Consider the following 17,958-nt stretch of genomic DNA (forward strand, 5'->3'; position numbering starts at 1 on the left):
ACTCTACAGTTCTTTAAACACCTTATCTAAGTGTAAGCCATTTTTTTTACACTTATTTTACCAGGTAAGTTAAGTTGACTGAGAACACATTTATAGCAACGACCTGTGGAATAGTTATATGGGAGAAGAAAGGTGATGAATGAGCCAATTGGAAGCTGGGGGTGATTAGGTGACCGTGATGGTATGACGGCCAGATTGGGAATTTAGCTAGGACACCGGGGTTAACACCCCTACTCTTATGATAAGTGCCATGGGTTCTTTACTGACCACAGAAAGTCAGGTCAGCTGTTTAACGTCCCATCTAAAAGACTGCACCCTACACAGGGCAATATCCCCAATGACTGCCCTGTCCCCAATCACTGTGCCTCCTACTGGCCCTCTAACTTCCAGCAGCATCTGGTCCCCCATCAAGGGAACAACCAGGACAAACCCAGCTTAGCTTCAGAGGAAAGCCAGCAATGGGATGCAGGGTGGAATGCTGCTGGCTAAATGTTAATGATGCTAATGTGTTGCCGTCCCACAGGTAATGCTAGGCCTACTAGTGTACCATGTAAAGACCGAGACGTATGTTCCCATTCATCCCCGGAGTGAGTATTCAGGTTATATCACGGCAAATAGGCTTGAAAGCTACCCACTAATACAGTTAATAACAACAGCAGCTAGCCTACATAACCCACAGATCAATAACCACAACAACAGCAGCTAGCCTACATAACCCAGACCAAAAACAACAGCAGCAGCTAGCCAACAAAACCCACAGACCAACAGCAGAAGCAGCAGCTAGCCTACAAAACCCACAGACCAACAACAGCAGCAGCAGCAGCTAGCCTACAAAACCCACAGACCAACAACAGCAGCAGCAGCTAGTCTACATAACCCACAGACCAAAAACAACAGCAGCAGCTAGCCTACATAACCCTCAGACCAACAACAGCAGCAGCAGCAGCTAGCCTACATAATCCACAGACCAACAACAGCAGCAGCTAGCCTACATAACCCACAGACCAACAGCAGCAGCTAGCCTACATAACCCACAGACCAACAACAGCAGCTAGCCTACATAACCCACAGACCAACAGCAGCAGCTAGCCTACATAACCCACAGACCAACAACAGCAGCTAGCCTACATAACCCACAGACCAACAGCAGCAGCTAGCCTACATAACCCACAGACCAACAACAGCAGCGGCAGCAGCAGCTAGCCTACATAACCCACAGACCAACAACAGCAGCGGCAGCAGCAGCTAGCCTACATAACCCACAGACAGACAACAGTAGCAGCAGCTAGTGTACATAACCCACAGACCAACAACAGCAGCAGCAGCTAGTGTACATAACCCACAAACCAACAACAGCAGAAGCAGCAGCTAGCCTACATAACCAACAGACCAAAAGCAGCAGCAGCAGCTAGCCTACATAACCCACAGACCAACAGCAGCAGCAGCAGCTAGCCTACATAACCCACAGACCAACAACAGCAGCAGCTAGCCTACATAACCCACAGACCAACAGCAGCAGCAGCAGCTAGCCTACATAACCCTCAGACCAACAACAGCAGCAGCAGCTAGCCTACATAACCCACAGACCAACAACAGCAGCAGCAGCAGCTAGCCTACATAACCCACAGACCAACAACAGCAGCAACAGCAGCAGCTAGCCTACATAATCCACAGACCAACAACAACAGCAGCAGCTAGCCTACATAACCCACAGACCAACAACAGCAGCAGCTAGCCTACATAACCCACAGACCAACAACAGTAGCAGCAGCTAGTGTACATAACCCACAGACCAACAACAGCAGCAGCAGCTAGCCTACATAACCCACAGACCAACAACAACAGCAGCAGCTAGCCTACATAACCCACAGACCAACAACAGCAGCAGCAGCTAGCCTACATAACCCACAGACCAACAACAGCAGCAGCAGCAGCAGCTAGCCTACATAACCCACAGACCAACAACAGTAGCAGCAGCTAGTGTACATAACCCACAGACCAACAACAGCAGAAGCAGCAGCTAGCCTACATAATCCACAGACCAACAGCAGCAGCAGCAGCTAGCCTACATAACCCACAGACCAACAACAGCAGCAACAGCAGCAGCTAGCCTACATAACCCACAGACCAACAGCAGCAGCAGCAGCTAGCCTACATAACCCACAGACCAAAAGCAACAGCAGCAGCTAGCCTACATAACCCACAGACCAACAGCAGCAGCAGCAGCTAGCCTACATAACCCACAGACCAACAACAGCAGCAACAGCAGCAGCTAGCCTACATAACCCACAGACCAAAAGCAGCAGCAGCAGCTAGCCTACATAACCCTCAGACCAACAACAGCAGCAGCAGCTAGCCTACATAACCCTCAGACCAACAACAGCAGCAGCAGCTAGCCTACATAACCCACAGACCAAAAGCAGCAGCAGCAGCTAGCCTACATAACCCACAGACCAACAACAGCAGCAACAGCAGCAGCTAGCCTACATAACCCACAGACCAAAAGCAGCAGCAGCAGCTAGCCTACATAACCCTCAGACCAACAACAGCAGCAGCTAGCCTACATAACCCACAGACCAACAACAGCAGCAGCAGCAGCTAGCCTACATAACCCACAGACCAACAACAGCAGCAGCAGCAGCTAGCCTACATAACCCACAGACCAACAACAGCAGCAGCTAGCCTACATAACCCACAGACCAACAGCAGCAGCAGCAGCTAGCCTACATAACCCACAGACCAACAACAGCAGCAACAGCAAGCACCAGAAAAAATAGCATGGTCAAAAACAGATGGCATACTCTACATGAGTCATGAGGATTAGTGAAAACCATGAGTCAGATAATAGATGTAATATCCCACTGCTGTATCGTTGAAGAGCCAGGAGAAGCACTCACCCGGGATGCACGTGTAAATACACACTGAAAAATTATATTTGGAAAATAATTGGACTTAATCCACCTGACATTGACATTTAAACCTTTATTGGATATCTTTTCTGCAATCTCATTTTCATGCTTAAAAATCCTAATGATGTAGGTGCTGTTTTCAATCTCTTCAGACTGAACAAGTTATCGACACCATGGAAAGATGAGCTATAGACAAAATAAGGCTTTTCTAACGATTCTGGACAGATGAGAACAAGTCCATGAGCAGACCCTCAGAGTAACAGGGACAGTTAAGTACCATGGTTATTATAATGTTGTTGATATTCAGTTGAGTTATGGTGCAATTGTCAATCTGAAAATATGACCAGAGAACACTGTAGCAGGGGACAGGAGGAACGGTGCCAGCCTCTCTCTCTCAATCTCTCCCTCTCTATCTCTCCATCTCCAGCCTTCCCAAAATCAAACTCTCCTGGCCATTGTATACTGCCTACATTACAGACGATCAAGACAGACAGATTGGATAGAGGAAGAGAAACATGTAGCGCTAATAGAAGAGGAGTGCAGAGGAGGATAGGAGAGGAGTGAAGGAGAGGAGGAGGATAGGAGAGGAGTGAAGGAGAGGAAGAGGATAGGAGAGGAGTGAAGGAGAGGAGGAGGATAGGAGAGGAGTAAAGGAGAGGCGAGGAAGAGAGGGGAGGAAAGGAGGAGAGAAGTGGAGGAGTGGAGCAAGGGACGCTTCCCTTCCTGAACCACAGGCCAACCTGTTTATTAGGTCCTGTCTCTTGAGACCAGCCTGCAAAGACAACGTCCCAAATGACACCCTATTCCCTTTATAATCCACTGCTATTGGTCAACGCTAGTGAACTGGTTGGGGAACTGGGTGGGGATCTGGGTAGTGAACTGGGTGGATAACTAGGTGGGGAACAGGGTGGATAACTAGGTGGGGAACTGGGTAGTGGACTAGGTGGGGAACTGGGCAGTGGACTAGGTGGGGAACTGGGTAGTGAACTGGGTAGTGAACTGGGTGGATAACTAGGTGGGGAACTAGGTGTGGAACTGGGTGGATAACTAGGTGGGGAACTGGGTAGTGAACTAGGTGGGGAACTGGGTGGGGAACTGGGTAGTGAACTGGGTGGTTAAATGGGTGGTGCTGTGGGTAGTGTACTGGGTGGGGCTGGGTAGTGAACTGGCTGATCCTAACTGTCAGGGATCCCTGTGGCTGTGCTCTGCAGTACCCAGAGCTGATCTCTCATCTAACTAATGGGATGGATCATCAGCTCTGATCGAGTATATTGTGGTTACAAACAAATTATGTGGTGTTGTTATTTGATAAGCAAAAGTGTGTTTGTACAAATGTACTGCATGTTTCTGGAGAACTGACTGTATGCACATGTACCTAATGCATAATACTTCAATATACAAGACAATGATGATTCAGAATATGTTTGAGCATTTGTGAGTATAGGCCTATACTCATGTGTGTGTAACGGTATACAATTGAAGTCGGAAGTTTACATACACTTAGGTGGGAGTCATTAAAACTTGTTTTTCAACCACTCCACAAAAGTCTTGTTAACAAACTATAGTTTTGGCAAGTCGGTTAGGACATCTACTTTGCGCATGACACAAGTCATTTTTCCAACAATTGTTTACAGACAGATTATTTCACTGTATCACAATTCCAGTGGTTCAGAAGTTTACATACACTAAGTTGACTGTGCCTTTAAACAGCTTGGAAAATTCCAGAAAATGTCATGGCTTTAGAAGCTTCTGATAGGCTAATTGACATAATTTGAGTCAATTGGAGGTGTACCCGTGGATGTATTTCAAGGCCTACCTTCAAACTCAATGCCTCTTTGCTTGACATCATGGGAAAATCAAAAGAAATCAGCCAAGACCCCAGAAAAAAAATTGTAGACCTCCACAAGTCTGGTTCATCCTTGGGAGAAATTTCCAAATGCCTGAAGGTACCACATTCATCTGTACAAACAATAGTATGCAAGTATAAACACGCAGCCGTCATACCACTCAGGAAGGAGACACGTTCTTTCTCCTAGAGTTGAACGTACTTTGGTGCGAAAAGTGCAACTCAATCCCAGAACAACAGCAAAGGACCTTGTGAAGATGCTGGAGGAAACAGATACAAAAGTATCTATATCCACAGTAAAACGAGTCCTAAATCGACATAACCTGAAAGGCTGCTCAGCAAGGAAGAAGCCACTGCTCCAAAACCGCCATAAAAAAGACTGCATCTGCACATGGGGACAAAGATCGTACTTTTTGGAGAAATGTCCTCTGGTCTGATGAAACAAAAGTAGAACTGTTTGGCCATAATGACCGTTGTTATGTTTGGAGGAAAAAGGGGAGGCTTGCTACCCGAAACGTTTGACCCAAGTTCAATAATTTAAAGGCAATGCTACCAAATACTAATTGAGTGTATGTAAACTTCCTACCCACTGGGAACGTGATGAAAGAAATAAAAGCTGAAATAAATAATTCTCTCTACTATTATTCTGACATTTCACATTCTTAAAATAAAGTGGTGATTCTAACTGACCTAAAACAGGGAATTTTTACTGGGCTTAAATGTGAGGAATTGTGAAAACTGAGTTTAAATGTATTTGGCTAAGGTGTATGTAAACTTTCGACTTCAGCTGTATGCATGTAAAAGTGCACAGGAAATATGAGTGTACAGGAAATATGAGTGTACAGGATATATGCGTGTACAGGATATATGAGTGTACAGGATATATGAGTGTACAGGATATATGAGTGTACAGGATATATGAGTGTACAGGATATATGAGTGTAGAGGATATATGAGTGCACAGGATATATGAGTGTACAGGATATATGCGTGTACAGGATATATGCGTGTACAGGATATATGCGTGTACAGGATATATGCGTGTACAGGATATATGAGTGTACAGGATATATGAGTGCACAGGATATATGAGTGTACAGGATATATGAGTGCACAGGATATATGAGTGCACAGGATATATGAGTGCACAGGATATATGAGTGTACAGGAAATGTCTCACAAGCGGCCCTCATAACATGTAGTGCTGTGGTATCAGCGAATAATGCAATGAGCTGGTACAAAGCAGAGGACACTGCTATTTCTCCTGCATGTGAATCACTGCCTGAACCCAGAGACTGTCTGACACACACACACACACACACACAAACAGAAGTATAGACGTACGCACCCACAGGGCGCAGATGCACCTGGGTGCACATTCACGCAGACACTGACACACACAAGCACACACACAGAACAGTTCTCATATGCCAGTGGGCTGTGTGAGCTGCATTATCTTTCATGTCACATCCTGGCTCAGTTACTAACAATCTCACGCTCACCTGACTTTCATCAGATCTACAGAACCAGACAGAGTTAAGATCAGAACTGAGCACACACCATACTAGAACTACCCAGTCAGATATCTGCCAGTCATCATCATTACCATTAACTGTGGGTTTATAACCCCATTATGGCCAGTCTCACTCCATAAGTGTAATGGCTCTGACTGACCCCAGGGTCATAATGATCACAGGCCCTAACATCACCTGCTGTCAGCTCTGTTCTCTGTCTCCTGATTGGATAGAAGCCTATGCACCTGTATTTCAAAACATGAATCATCAACTTAAGCCGACTAATATTGCATGACTAGAGCCTAAATGCATTGAATGTGCGTCTGAAAAATGTTCAGAACAGTGCAGCCAGTTATCGTGAGCATTCAGAGTTGGATCACACATCCCTCAACATGATAAAGGCTGCGTCTCCATGGAAACCAACATCACTGCTTTTCGTCAGGGAATTCTTGGCAGTGCTCTCCTCGAGATAAAACAGAACAATGGGAACATGGATAAATCCTCAGCATATGATTGGAGGTTTGATCAGCTCACTCCCAGTAATGTGTGTCTTTGCTTATTAGACAAGACCAGGTACACATGCTGCTAACATGTACAGTCAGACAAGAGCGTTATAGCCTTAGCCAAATCAAATCAAATGATATTTGTCACATACTGGGACATGCTACAATAGGTGTAGACTAACAGTGAAACGTTTACTTATGGGCCCTTCCCAACAATGCAGAATTTAAACAAATAATAACATGAGGAATAAGTACACATGCTACAATGAGTTACTCTATGAACCGAACACATTACTGTCAAGTAAATTGTCTCCCGTTTGTTCAGCATGAGAGGAGAGGACAGATACATGGGCGGTAAGAATGGCATCCTACTGCAGAACAATAGAGACAGCTGTTTCTGGACGTTAGCCTATACCTGAAGCTGACCCAGAACAATGACACAAAATATTAAAGTAGCTGCACCATTTGTATATTATGACTCGTAAGAGAAAATGATGTGGTTGTCATGACGAGTGAGAGACAATGCATGGCGGATTGTGGGTAAACAGCTAAAAAGCCTATCTGGCTTCTCGCCCCCACAAATGAAGCGCAACAAAGCACCGTCTATATGAATATTGCTATAGCAACTGTGACTAGAGAGAATTTCTTTAAATATTCATAATATGCTTCTATATATAATCTACTGGGCAGAGACAGACCTTCTGTTGAGCTTGGCCTTTTAACTGGAAATAAGGGATTTGGAGAGGGAGGGAGGGAGGGAGGGAGAGAGACAACACTATCATGGTTGACTGTGATTGAGGATTGAGTAGAACTGGGTAACCTGCCACTTTTCCCGCTATATTAGTATAATACTCAACCTGCCATCTAATAACATCATTTGCATACAGTTTTGAAGCCTGGCCTCACAGCCATACAATACTTATTTCTGAGCCCCTCCAAGACGTATGATACCTACTAATGGTCTAATTACTTTAGACAGAAAGTAGGGAGGTTTATCAGGGAGGATGTATGAGTGTTTAGTTGCGACCGTCTAGCAATCCAAAGGTTGCATGCTCGAGTCGAAGACAACTGTAGCATTTTAACTTTTCCCCTAACCCTAATTCTACCCTTAACCCATTTGACCTAACCTTTGTCGTTAGTTCACCTAACCACCAACAGAAATTCTGCCCATAATTCCTCTTTGTTGTTACGATGCAACTAGCAAACTGGCCTCAGAGAAAGACATATAATACTATACGTTCTCAAATATGTATAATATGTTACTTCAAACAATTCATATGCTGCTGTACGACCGGGTAAGACATATGATACTGTACATCCTCTAATTTGTATGATATTTTTTACATTCATAACGTATCCTAAAGTAATGTAATTTATCATACTAAACGTACGTACCAAATCCTACAAATTGCCCTGAGACCAGGTTGAGTGTGTAGCTACAGCAGGTCCCTAAGGCAGGGAAGCAGCTGGGCTGATCTGCATTACAGCACCAGAAACAATCAGTCCTGACTGTATTATATGTAAGATAAGGTTGATAAGAACATGGACTGTACATACTGCAGCAGAACGACAAAACAATGCACTTGGACTGCACATGGAACACAAATAGACCAAATATAGACCACACAAGCAAATTATGGTCAAAGAAAGAACACTGAGCAATAAGATGCAGGTTGAAAAGCATTATAATGAGATTGGTACTCTACACATGCCCAGTGAGAAAAGCAAATCCGTCTGCTGGTGAAACTTTGTTGTTGTCTTTTTGTAATGTGCTCTAAATCTCTGGGCTCAGGCTATCCAAATGAGGAGGGCAACGCTTCGCTTCACAATGCACAGAGTTCCGGGCTGTTCCGAGGGGCCTTGTTCTCACTGACGCTTTTGCTGACCCTGGAAAATACCCATCTGGCAATGGACCTTGTGGTTCACCATGCTAAAAGTGCAGGGGTGGACCGAGCTCAACGGCAACACACGCACGCACACAAATCATGCATGACATAGCTTCAAACAGCACATACACACACCCATGCAATAAACTCCATACAATAAACACACTACCCCCCCCCCCCCCCCCAACTACCTACCTGCCTAACACACACACACACACACACACACACACACAACGTTAAATCCACTTGGGCCACAGAACTACAAGGCCACCATATCCAAGCCGATCGATGGTCTCAACTCCTCACCAGTCAATCATAGGCACAACAGCATCCTTTACATTGTTCACAAACATCCAGCTTCCATTGGTTGCTGTGATGCACTCAAAAACCTCCATATCCTCATATAGAGAAAGGAGCAGCAAGAAGCCGTTCATCCAAGGCTCATCTGAGAGCTACTTCACCTCCTCTCTCCCCGGGAGAGAACAGAACAGAATAGAGAGAAGAGAAGAGCCCTGGGAGATTTCCTTCAGCAGGCTTAGGGGTCTGATCTCCTCCTGCCAGCGTGATCTCTTAATAACAAGCTAGATTACGTCCCTGTGACAACACCTGCCAAATGGGACAAGAGGATCGCTGTGCTGTTGACTGACACTCCCCTTCCACCCCCACCCATCTGCATATACAGCAATGGAATGCAGCACAAGTGTGTCTGTCTTTCTGCATGCAGACAGGCAGGCTGCTCTCTCCCTCCCCACTAACCTGGTAGCCATGTAGACCCAGCTCCGATGCGATCAGCCCCCTTTCAAGCCAAGGCTTCATTCAACCAGAGGGAGCCACGGATGGGGGAAAGGAGGAGGGACAGGAGGATGAGGGGAAGGGGGGAGGATGGGTTCCGGAGCATGCCAGGCGGATGAGAGGAAGCAGAGAGAGCACAGATCGTTCCTTTTGGAGGGTGTACTGAGGCTAGTCCACAGCCTATTTCTATCTCTCTGTGTCTATCTCTCTGAGGCTGCTCCCTCCCTCCCCTTTTCACTCACAGACTCCCCTCTCTCCTGTTCCCTGTGCGTTTGTCAGCTCTTCCTCTTGACTGGTGCGCCCTGTTCCCCATGCATTTGTCACCGCTTCCTCATGATTTTTGCGCCTGCTATGTATGTATCCAAGCAAGGGTGTTCTCGACTCTCACAATCACCAGTTTTGTCCAATATTCACAGGCACACACAGGCTGATAGAGTAGAAGAGGGGGAGAGGGACAGTGGCAGAGAGAGTGAGGGAGGGAGAGTGACAATGGCAGAGAGAGTGAGGGAGAGTGACAGTGGCAGAGAGAGTATGAGGGAGGGAACGTGACAGTGGCAGAGAGAGTGAGGGAGGGAGAGTGACAGTGGCAGAGAGAGTATGAGGGAGGGAGAGTGACAGTGGCAGAGAGAGTATGAGGGAGGGAACGTGACAGTGGCAGAGAGAGTGAGGGAGGGAGAGTGACAGTGGCAGAGAGAGTATGAGGGAGGGAGAGTGACAGTGGCAGAGAGAGTGAGGGAGGGAGAGCGACAGTGGCAGAGAGAGTGAGGGAGGGAGAGTGACAGTGGCAGAGAGAGTGAGAGAGGGAGAGTGACAGTGGCAGAGAGAGTGAGGGAGGAAGAGAAAGTGGTGGCTCTACTTTGCATTCTGCCACTGCTTGGTGCTCTGAGCCTGCTGGCCACTCAATTATTCATGCTGTTCATGAATGGAGGGGCTGACATCACCGGCATTCAGGTCACTTTACATTCTGGCCTCTTCTGAATCATACAACCAATCCCCAGAAGGCCCACTACACCCCAGAGCACACTGATATAAAACTTACAATACACATACAGTACAGTCCACCCACCTACAAACCCACCTAAACTCAGCAAAAGATGAAACGTCCCTTTTTCAGGACCCTGTCTTCACAGATCTTCATTGTAAAGGGTTTAAACACTGTTTCCCATGCTTGTTCAATGAACCATAAACAATTAATGAACATGCACCTGTGGAATGGTCGTTAAGACACTAACAGCTTACAGGCGGTAGGCAATTAAGGTCACAGTTCTGAAAAGGTAGGACACTAAAGAGGCCTTTCTACTGACTCTGAAAAACACCAAAAGAAAGATGCCCAGGGTCCCTGCTCATCTGCGCGAACGTGCCTTAGGCATGCTGCAAGGAGGCATGAGGACTGCAGATGTGGCCAGGGCAATAAATTACAATGTCCGTACTGTGAGACGCCTAAGACAACGCTACAGAGAGACAGGATTGGCAGCTGTTCTTCCTCGCATTGGCAGACCACGTGTAAACAACACCTGCACAGGATCGGTACATCCAAACATCACACCTGCAGGACAGGTACAGGATGGCAACAACAACTGCCTGAGTTACACCAGGAACGCACAATCCCTCCATCAGTGCTCAGGCTGTCCGCAATAGGCTGAGAGAGGCAGGACTGAGGGCTTTTAGGCCTGTTTAAAGGCAGGTCCTCACCAGACATCACCGGCAACAACGTCGCCTATGGGCACAAACCCACTGCCGCTGAACCAGACAGGACTGGCAAGAAGTGCTCTTCACTGACGAGTCACGGTTTTGTCTCACCAGGGGGATGGTCGGATTCGAGTTTATCGGCGAAGGAGTGAGCATTACACCGAGGCCTGTACTCTGGAGCGGGATCGATTTGGAGGTGGAGGGTCCGTCATGGTCTGGGGCGGTGTGTCACAGCATCATCGGACTGAGCCTGTTGTCATTGCAGGCAATCTCAACGCTGTGCGTTACAGGGAAGACATCCTCCTCCCTCATGTGGTACCCTTCCTGCAGGCTCATCCTGACATAACCCTCCAGCATGACAATGCCACCAGCCATTCTACTCGTTCTGTGCGTGATTTCCTGCAAGACAGGAATGTCAGTGTTCTGCCATGGCCAGCAAAGAGCCTGGATCTCAATCCCATTGAGCACATCTGGGACCTATTGGATCGGAGGGTGAGGGCTAGGGCCATTCCCCCCAGAAATGTCCGGGAACTTGCAGGTGCCTTGGTGGAAGAGTAGGGTAACACCTCACAGCAAAAACTGGCAAATCTGGTGCAGTCCATGAGGAAGAGGCACTGCAGTACTTAATGCAGCTGGTTGCCACACCAGATACTGACTTACTTTTGATTTCGACTCCCCCCTTTGTTCAGGGGCACATTTTTCCATTTTGGTTAGTCACATGTCTGTGGAACTTGTTCAGTTTGTCTCAGTTGTTGAATCTTGTCATGTTCCTACAAATATTTACTCATGTTAAAACTTCTTATGGCTGCAGGGGCAGTATTGAGTAGCTTGGATGAAAAATGGCCTGCTCCTCAGTCCCAGTTGCTAATATATGCATATTATCCTTAATATAGGAAAGAAAACACTGAAGTTTCTAAAACTGTTTGAATGATGTCTGTGAGTATAACAGAACTCATATGGCAGGCAAAGACCTGAGAAGAAATCCAAACAGGAAGTGGGAAATCTAAGGTTGGCACTTCCTAAGTCTTCCAATAGATGTCAACCGTCTTTAGAAACTTGTTTGAGGATTCTACTGTGAAGTGGGACCGAATGAGAAGGGAATGAGTAAGGTCTGCCATGAGCTGACCATGCTCTGACCATGTGCGTTCACATGAGAGGGAGCTCTGTTCCATCACACTTCTGAAGACAATGGAATTCTCCGGTTGGAACATTATTGACGTTTTATGTTAAAAACATCCTAAAGATTGATTCCATAAATCATTTGACACGTTTATACGGACAGAAACTTTACTTTTTGACATTTCGTCTGCATCTAGGGAAAGCGCTTCATGACTTTGGATTTGTTTACCAAACGTGCAAACAAAAGTAGTTCTTCGGACATAAATGATGGACATTATCAAACTAAATCAAACATTTAATGTGGAACTGGGATTCCTGGGAGTGCATTTCTGGAAAGTTAATATTTATAATGCTATTTATGACTTCTGTTGACTACCCAATATGGCGGATATCTTTTTGGCTGCTTTGTCATCTGAAAGCTGTACTCAGATTATTGCATGGTTTGCTTTTTCCGTAAAGTATTTTTGAAATCTGACACAGCGGTTGCATTAAGGAGAAGTGTATCTATATTTCCATGTCTAACAATTGCATTTTCATCAACATTTATAATGAGTATTTCTGTAAAATGATGTGGCTCTCTGCAATATCACTGGATGTTTTTGGAACTAGTGAACGTAACGCGCCAATGTATACTGAGATTTTTTAAATATAAATATGCACTTTATTGAACAAAACATATGTATTGTGTAACATGAAGTCCTATGAGTGTCATCTGATGAAGATGATCAAAGGTTAGTGATTAATTTTCTCTCTATTTGTGCTTTTTGTGACTCCTCTCTTTGGCTGGGAAAATGTAAAGCCTATTTGAAATCGGACACTTTGGTGGGATTAACAACATGATTACCTTTACAATTGTATAAGATACATGTATGTTTGAGGAATTTTAATTATGAGATTTCTGTTTGAATTTGGCGCTCTGCACTTTCACTGGCTATTGTCATATCGATCCCGGTAACGGGATTGTAGCCCTAAGAAGTTTTAAGTTTGCTGAAAATAAACGCAGTTGACACTGAGAGGACGTTTCTTTTTTTGCTGAGTTTACAAACCAAGGTAACACACGTAAGAACTAGGCCATTTCTAATTATGAAATGTCAATAGGCAATACAAGCATCTCTTTCTATTCCCGTATGCGTCTATTTACAAGGTGTACTGAACAAAAATACAATACAACATTTTCACCAATTTTACTGAGTGCGTTACTTAAGTTACAGTTCACTTAAGGAAATCAGTCAATTGGAGAGGACGATCAGCTGTCCATCCTGTCTCTCTGTAAATTCATTAGGACCCAATGGGAGGGCCTAGCGCGCACTGCGCCCGGCCCGCCACAGGAGTCGCTGGTGCGCGATGAGACAAGGAGATCCCTACCGACCAATCCCTCCCTAACCCGGACAGAGCCTGGGCGCGAACCCAGGGACCCATGGCACAGCTGGCGCTGCAGTACAGTGCCCTTAACCACTGCGCCACCCGGGAGGCCCATGGGCTGGTGTGGTTACACGTGGTCTGCGGTTGTGAGGCCGGTTGGACATACTGACAAATTCTCTAAAACGACGTTGGAGCGACTTATGGTAGAGAAATGAACATTCAACAGATCTGGTGGACATTCCTGCAGTCATCATGACAATTGCACGCTCCCTCAAAACTTGAGACATCTGTGGCATTGTGTTGTGTGACAAAACTGACATTTTAGAGTGGCCTTTTATTGTCCCCAGCACAAGGTGCACCTGTGTGATGATCATGCTGTTTAATCAGCTTCTTGATATGCCACACCTGTCAGGTGGATGGATTATCTTGGCAAAGGAGAAATGCTCCCTAACAGTGATGTAAACAAATTTAAGAGAAATACGCTTTTTGTGCATATAGAAAATGTCTGGGATATTTTATTTTAGCTCATGAAACATGGGACCAACACTTTAAAGGTTGCGTTTTTATTTTGTTCAGTATAATTTTTGTATTTACACTTTAATCTCACAACATATAGTGGATTCAATATTTACAGTTTATTATTTACTTATAGTTGCCTCCAGCACCACCAATAGCTGGTGTAATGAAAACAGGAAACAATGAAATACTTGAGATATTACACTGGCGTATGGATCATAAATCTAATGGTCCAACTCCTACAGACCTTAAACCATATGTCAATCTGCACTTCAAAGATGTTCGCATTTACACCTTCGTCATTAGTCAATCTGCTGCAGTGAAAAACGCTTGCTTAAGTTATTTTCACTGACCTTTGCATTTGAAGTTACCACTTTAAATACTGTCATCCTCATGACTCGCTAAGAAACTGTAGTTTTAAGTTGGCAACAAGGTAATTTATCAGCCAATGCCACTTCAGTAGGCTACATAGCCTATGTGAAGCTAGGTATGCCTAAGTTTAAACAGGCAGCACAATTCAGATATTTTTCCACTAATTGGTATTTTGACCAATCACATTAGATCTTTTCACAGCAGATATTTTTCAGAGATGATCTGATTAGTGAAAAAAAGAGATCAGATTGGGGTTCCTGTGTAAACACGGCCATAATTAATAACTCATTTACACAAATTAATATTACCCTACATCAGGCTTTAGCTTCTTGCTGCTTCCGCAGGGCTGGACTTGAGTGGTTCCATCAAGGCAGAGAGCATGTAAAAATACCACTGGCAAAGTTGTGATTTATACTTTTTTTCAAAGCCTATTAAGGATGTGTATGCTGCCTGGATACACCATATCACTAAGTTCATCAGGTTGAGCGGAAAACTTCACCCACAGGTTCTCCCAAAAAGGCCTTATCCAAGGGGGTGGAACTCTTTGTCCAAAGTTAGGTCACAACACCTAACCTTCTCATGCTCTTCTCACAGCCCAGTCTCTCCCTGCCTGGATAAGACTGCCTGGCCTCACATCAAAACTAACCTACTTTTATTTGCTCTCATTGTTGTGCACCCAAGGGAGACCCAGATGGCCCAACTGACCAAGACTGAGAGAAACACTAAGGCATGACTGGGTAGTGTATGGGGTCCATAGGAGTAGCTAAATGGCATGTTCTGCCACAGGCCTGTTTTACTACTAGTGCCACACGGGTCAGTATTGTGTTCTTTTAGACGCTGTTCCAATGACCGCCCAATGTTGAGAGACTCTGTTCTGTCTTTCTGGGCCAAAGGACTGTTTACACCGTCACCATGGCAACCTCAATGCGGCATTGCACAGCTGAATCAGAAGTGTCTGTCTCAGCCGGGCGTAATTTGGCCATGTGGTTACCACGGCGACAAGCCATGTGTGTGTGTTGCCACCACTCTTGAAGTGGGAGACCAGAGAAAGACAGTGAGAGAGAAAGGGAGGGAGAGAGAGAAACAGAGAGGGGTGGAGTTGGGGAGAATGGACCGCCTCACAATCAGATATTTATCCTGTCAATGGGTGTTGGGACATATTAGGATAGCACTCACACACTAGGTTATCTACTGGCATGGTGTTTTAAAGTGCACTTCGCTGAAAGCAGTGTGGCACAAGCTCCAATCTGAGAGCATCATCCTCTGAGCATGGATCAATGTGCTTTACTCACATTAGAACTTTGTCAAAACAACACTTCTCCCCCTTACACTCAGCAGACAAGACACAGAGAAGAAATTTAGTGAGTCCTGCTGAGACAATTCAGCAAAACTGTAGTGTGTGTGTGTGTGTGTGTGTGAATACAAGCCACAATCTGATAGTGTTTTACACTAGACTATAAGTTAGATATGTATCACAGTGAAAGTACCACTGTACATCCATCCCTGCTGCCCTGCTTTGAGAGGCACTTGGGGACAGAAAGACAGCGCACTTGTGACTGCAGGGAGTTTTGGGGGCAGGGTCACTGAGAGGTGACAGAGGGAGAGGAAACAGGCTGCCAACAGGACAAAGCCCTCCACAGGACACACGGCATGGCACCAACTGCCAACGGGACAGGGACTGGGCCATCTGTGGAGGACAGGTTTCTGGGCCTGGGGGTGGTGAGGAGTGGTGATTGTGACATGCAGGACCGCCTGACTGGGAGAGAGGGGTATTTCTTTATGTCTCTGTATTATTATGCCCCAACTTACTGCTGTACCCCTGGAAATCTGACCACTATAGGGAACCACTGTGATCAAGTCAATACTTCATGTACCTGTACACCCAACGACTGTATTACAGAATGACTAGTCTGAGATTAGGGATTTTATCTAGAAAAAAATCATACTAATGCATCGAAATAACCTGATATGGATGAAACACAATTAACTATATGAAATCCTGTAAATCTTTGAAAATGATAATAAAAACATTGAAAAGAGAAACAATGCCTTAATACAAGGGTAATTCAATTAAAATGTTGTGCTTTACAAAAACATGCTGAGTGGGGTTAGAAACGGCGAAATGTCCATTCTGCCTTTATCAGCAGGCCTATGACGAATCAAAACCTGACCCATTCTTTTTTATCTGGGAGAGAGAATGATTATATTCCAACTGCTCCGTAAATCCCCTGGTGCTCAAAGGTCTCTCTCTCATGTACGGCGGTCTTTACTATGCTTTTAAAAAGCTTAATGGAAAAGAACTTTCATGTTCAGTCAACGCTCATTGAAAAAACAAGCGTACAGATGGAACCCTTCAGCGTGCACTTTCATTAGCTAGCCACCCGTCAGGCAGGAATGGCACGGACGGACGCTGTGGACTGTGTACGCCTGGCTGCTCCTAAATAACACGGCTCACAGTCCATTAATGACGAGGTGCAGGCCTCTGTGTGAATACAGGGAGTGTTAACACTGTAGACTAAATGCTCTCAGATTCTGTTAACACTCAACTGCCCCGGCCTGACTCCATACTATACATCATTACAACAGGCTTGTTTCAGCCTATATAAAGAAGAGCCGCTGCCTTTGGGTCAGTGTCCCCTGCTTTCTGTTATATCGGTTTTCCTCGCACAGTAGTATTGGAAAGCTTGGATAGAAACGTGTGAGAATATGATTAGGAAATGGCACTTAGCCTGTGAAAACTATGTCTTAGCCAGAATCTACCTCCACTTGAATGACAGTCAATCCAAAAATAACCCAAAGCTGAGATACATTCATCACCATCCCTTCTCCTCACACATAATCAACAGATATGAGCTGTACTATCCCCTTGCCAATGCCAGTAATCAAACACACAAGAGTATGTTGAAGCAAAATATGGCCAGCTAGTTATATGACTGCTGTTTTGCAGGTTTGTATTGATTATTATAGGATGCTAGGTGCATCTCTGAACACTTCAGAGCACGTTTCATTTGACCACAAATAGATAAAAGGAAGCTTAGAACCTAAAACATATCAACCTGTGACAGATTATATTGCTAGTCTATGGTGCTTGTCTATGTCACATACTGTACATTAACAGCATCATGTTATTACGTTATCCTTGCACTAATAATGTTATGTATTACAGGGTGCTCTTCTCCAGGTTCATCTCCAGGTTCATCTCTCTGTAGAGATACAGGGAAAGAAGGTTTTTTTTCTGGATTTAAAAGGGGCTTAGGTGGTGGGCGTGGCAGGGGGCATGGCAATGGACACGGTTGGCTGTTGGCTCGGCTGACTTTTAGAGAACATTTTAGAAGCCCCCATCATACCGAATTCTTGAATTTAAGCCAATTTCCTGCAATTCTACAAAAATGTTCATAGAGCATAGAGATGTTTTAAAGGTCAATTCCTGCAATTCTACACATTTTGCCA

The 17,958-nt window shown here is 45.1% G+C and overlaps 1 protein-coding gene across 7 annotated transcripts in view; it reads right to left on the minus strand.

Moving 5' to 3' along the window:
- The window catches only part of LOC110504027 (protein Aster-B), a 91,424-nt gene that overhangs the window by 23,055 nt on the left and 50,411 nt on the right, over positions 1 to 17,958 (minus strand). The window contains exon 1 of one of the 7 annotated variants that reach the window (XM_090218734.1): positions 8,965 to 9,349. The exons of the other annotated variants lie outside the window; for them this stretch is intronic. Within the exon in view, the coding sequence (XP_090074860.1) occupies positions 8,965 to 9,092 (128 nt within the window). The 5' untranslated portion in view covers positions 9,093 to 9,349. Of the gene's footprint in view, positions 1 to 8,964; positions 9,350 to 17,958 lie in introns of those variants that run through there. 7 annotated transcript variants of the gene reach the window in all.

The sequence above is a fragment of the Oncorhynchus mykiss genome, chromosome 24, assembly GCF_057628025.1.
Source record: "Oncorhynchus mykiss isolate SJ-2025 chromosome 24, ASM5762802v1, whole genome shotgun sequence".
NCBI classification, from domain to species: Eukaryota; Metazoa; Chordata; class Actinopteri; order Salmoniformes; family Salmonidae; genus Oncorhynchus; species Oncorhynchus mykiss.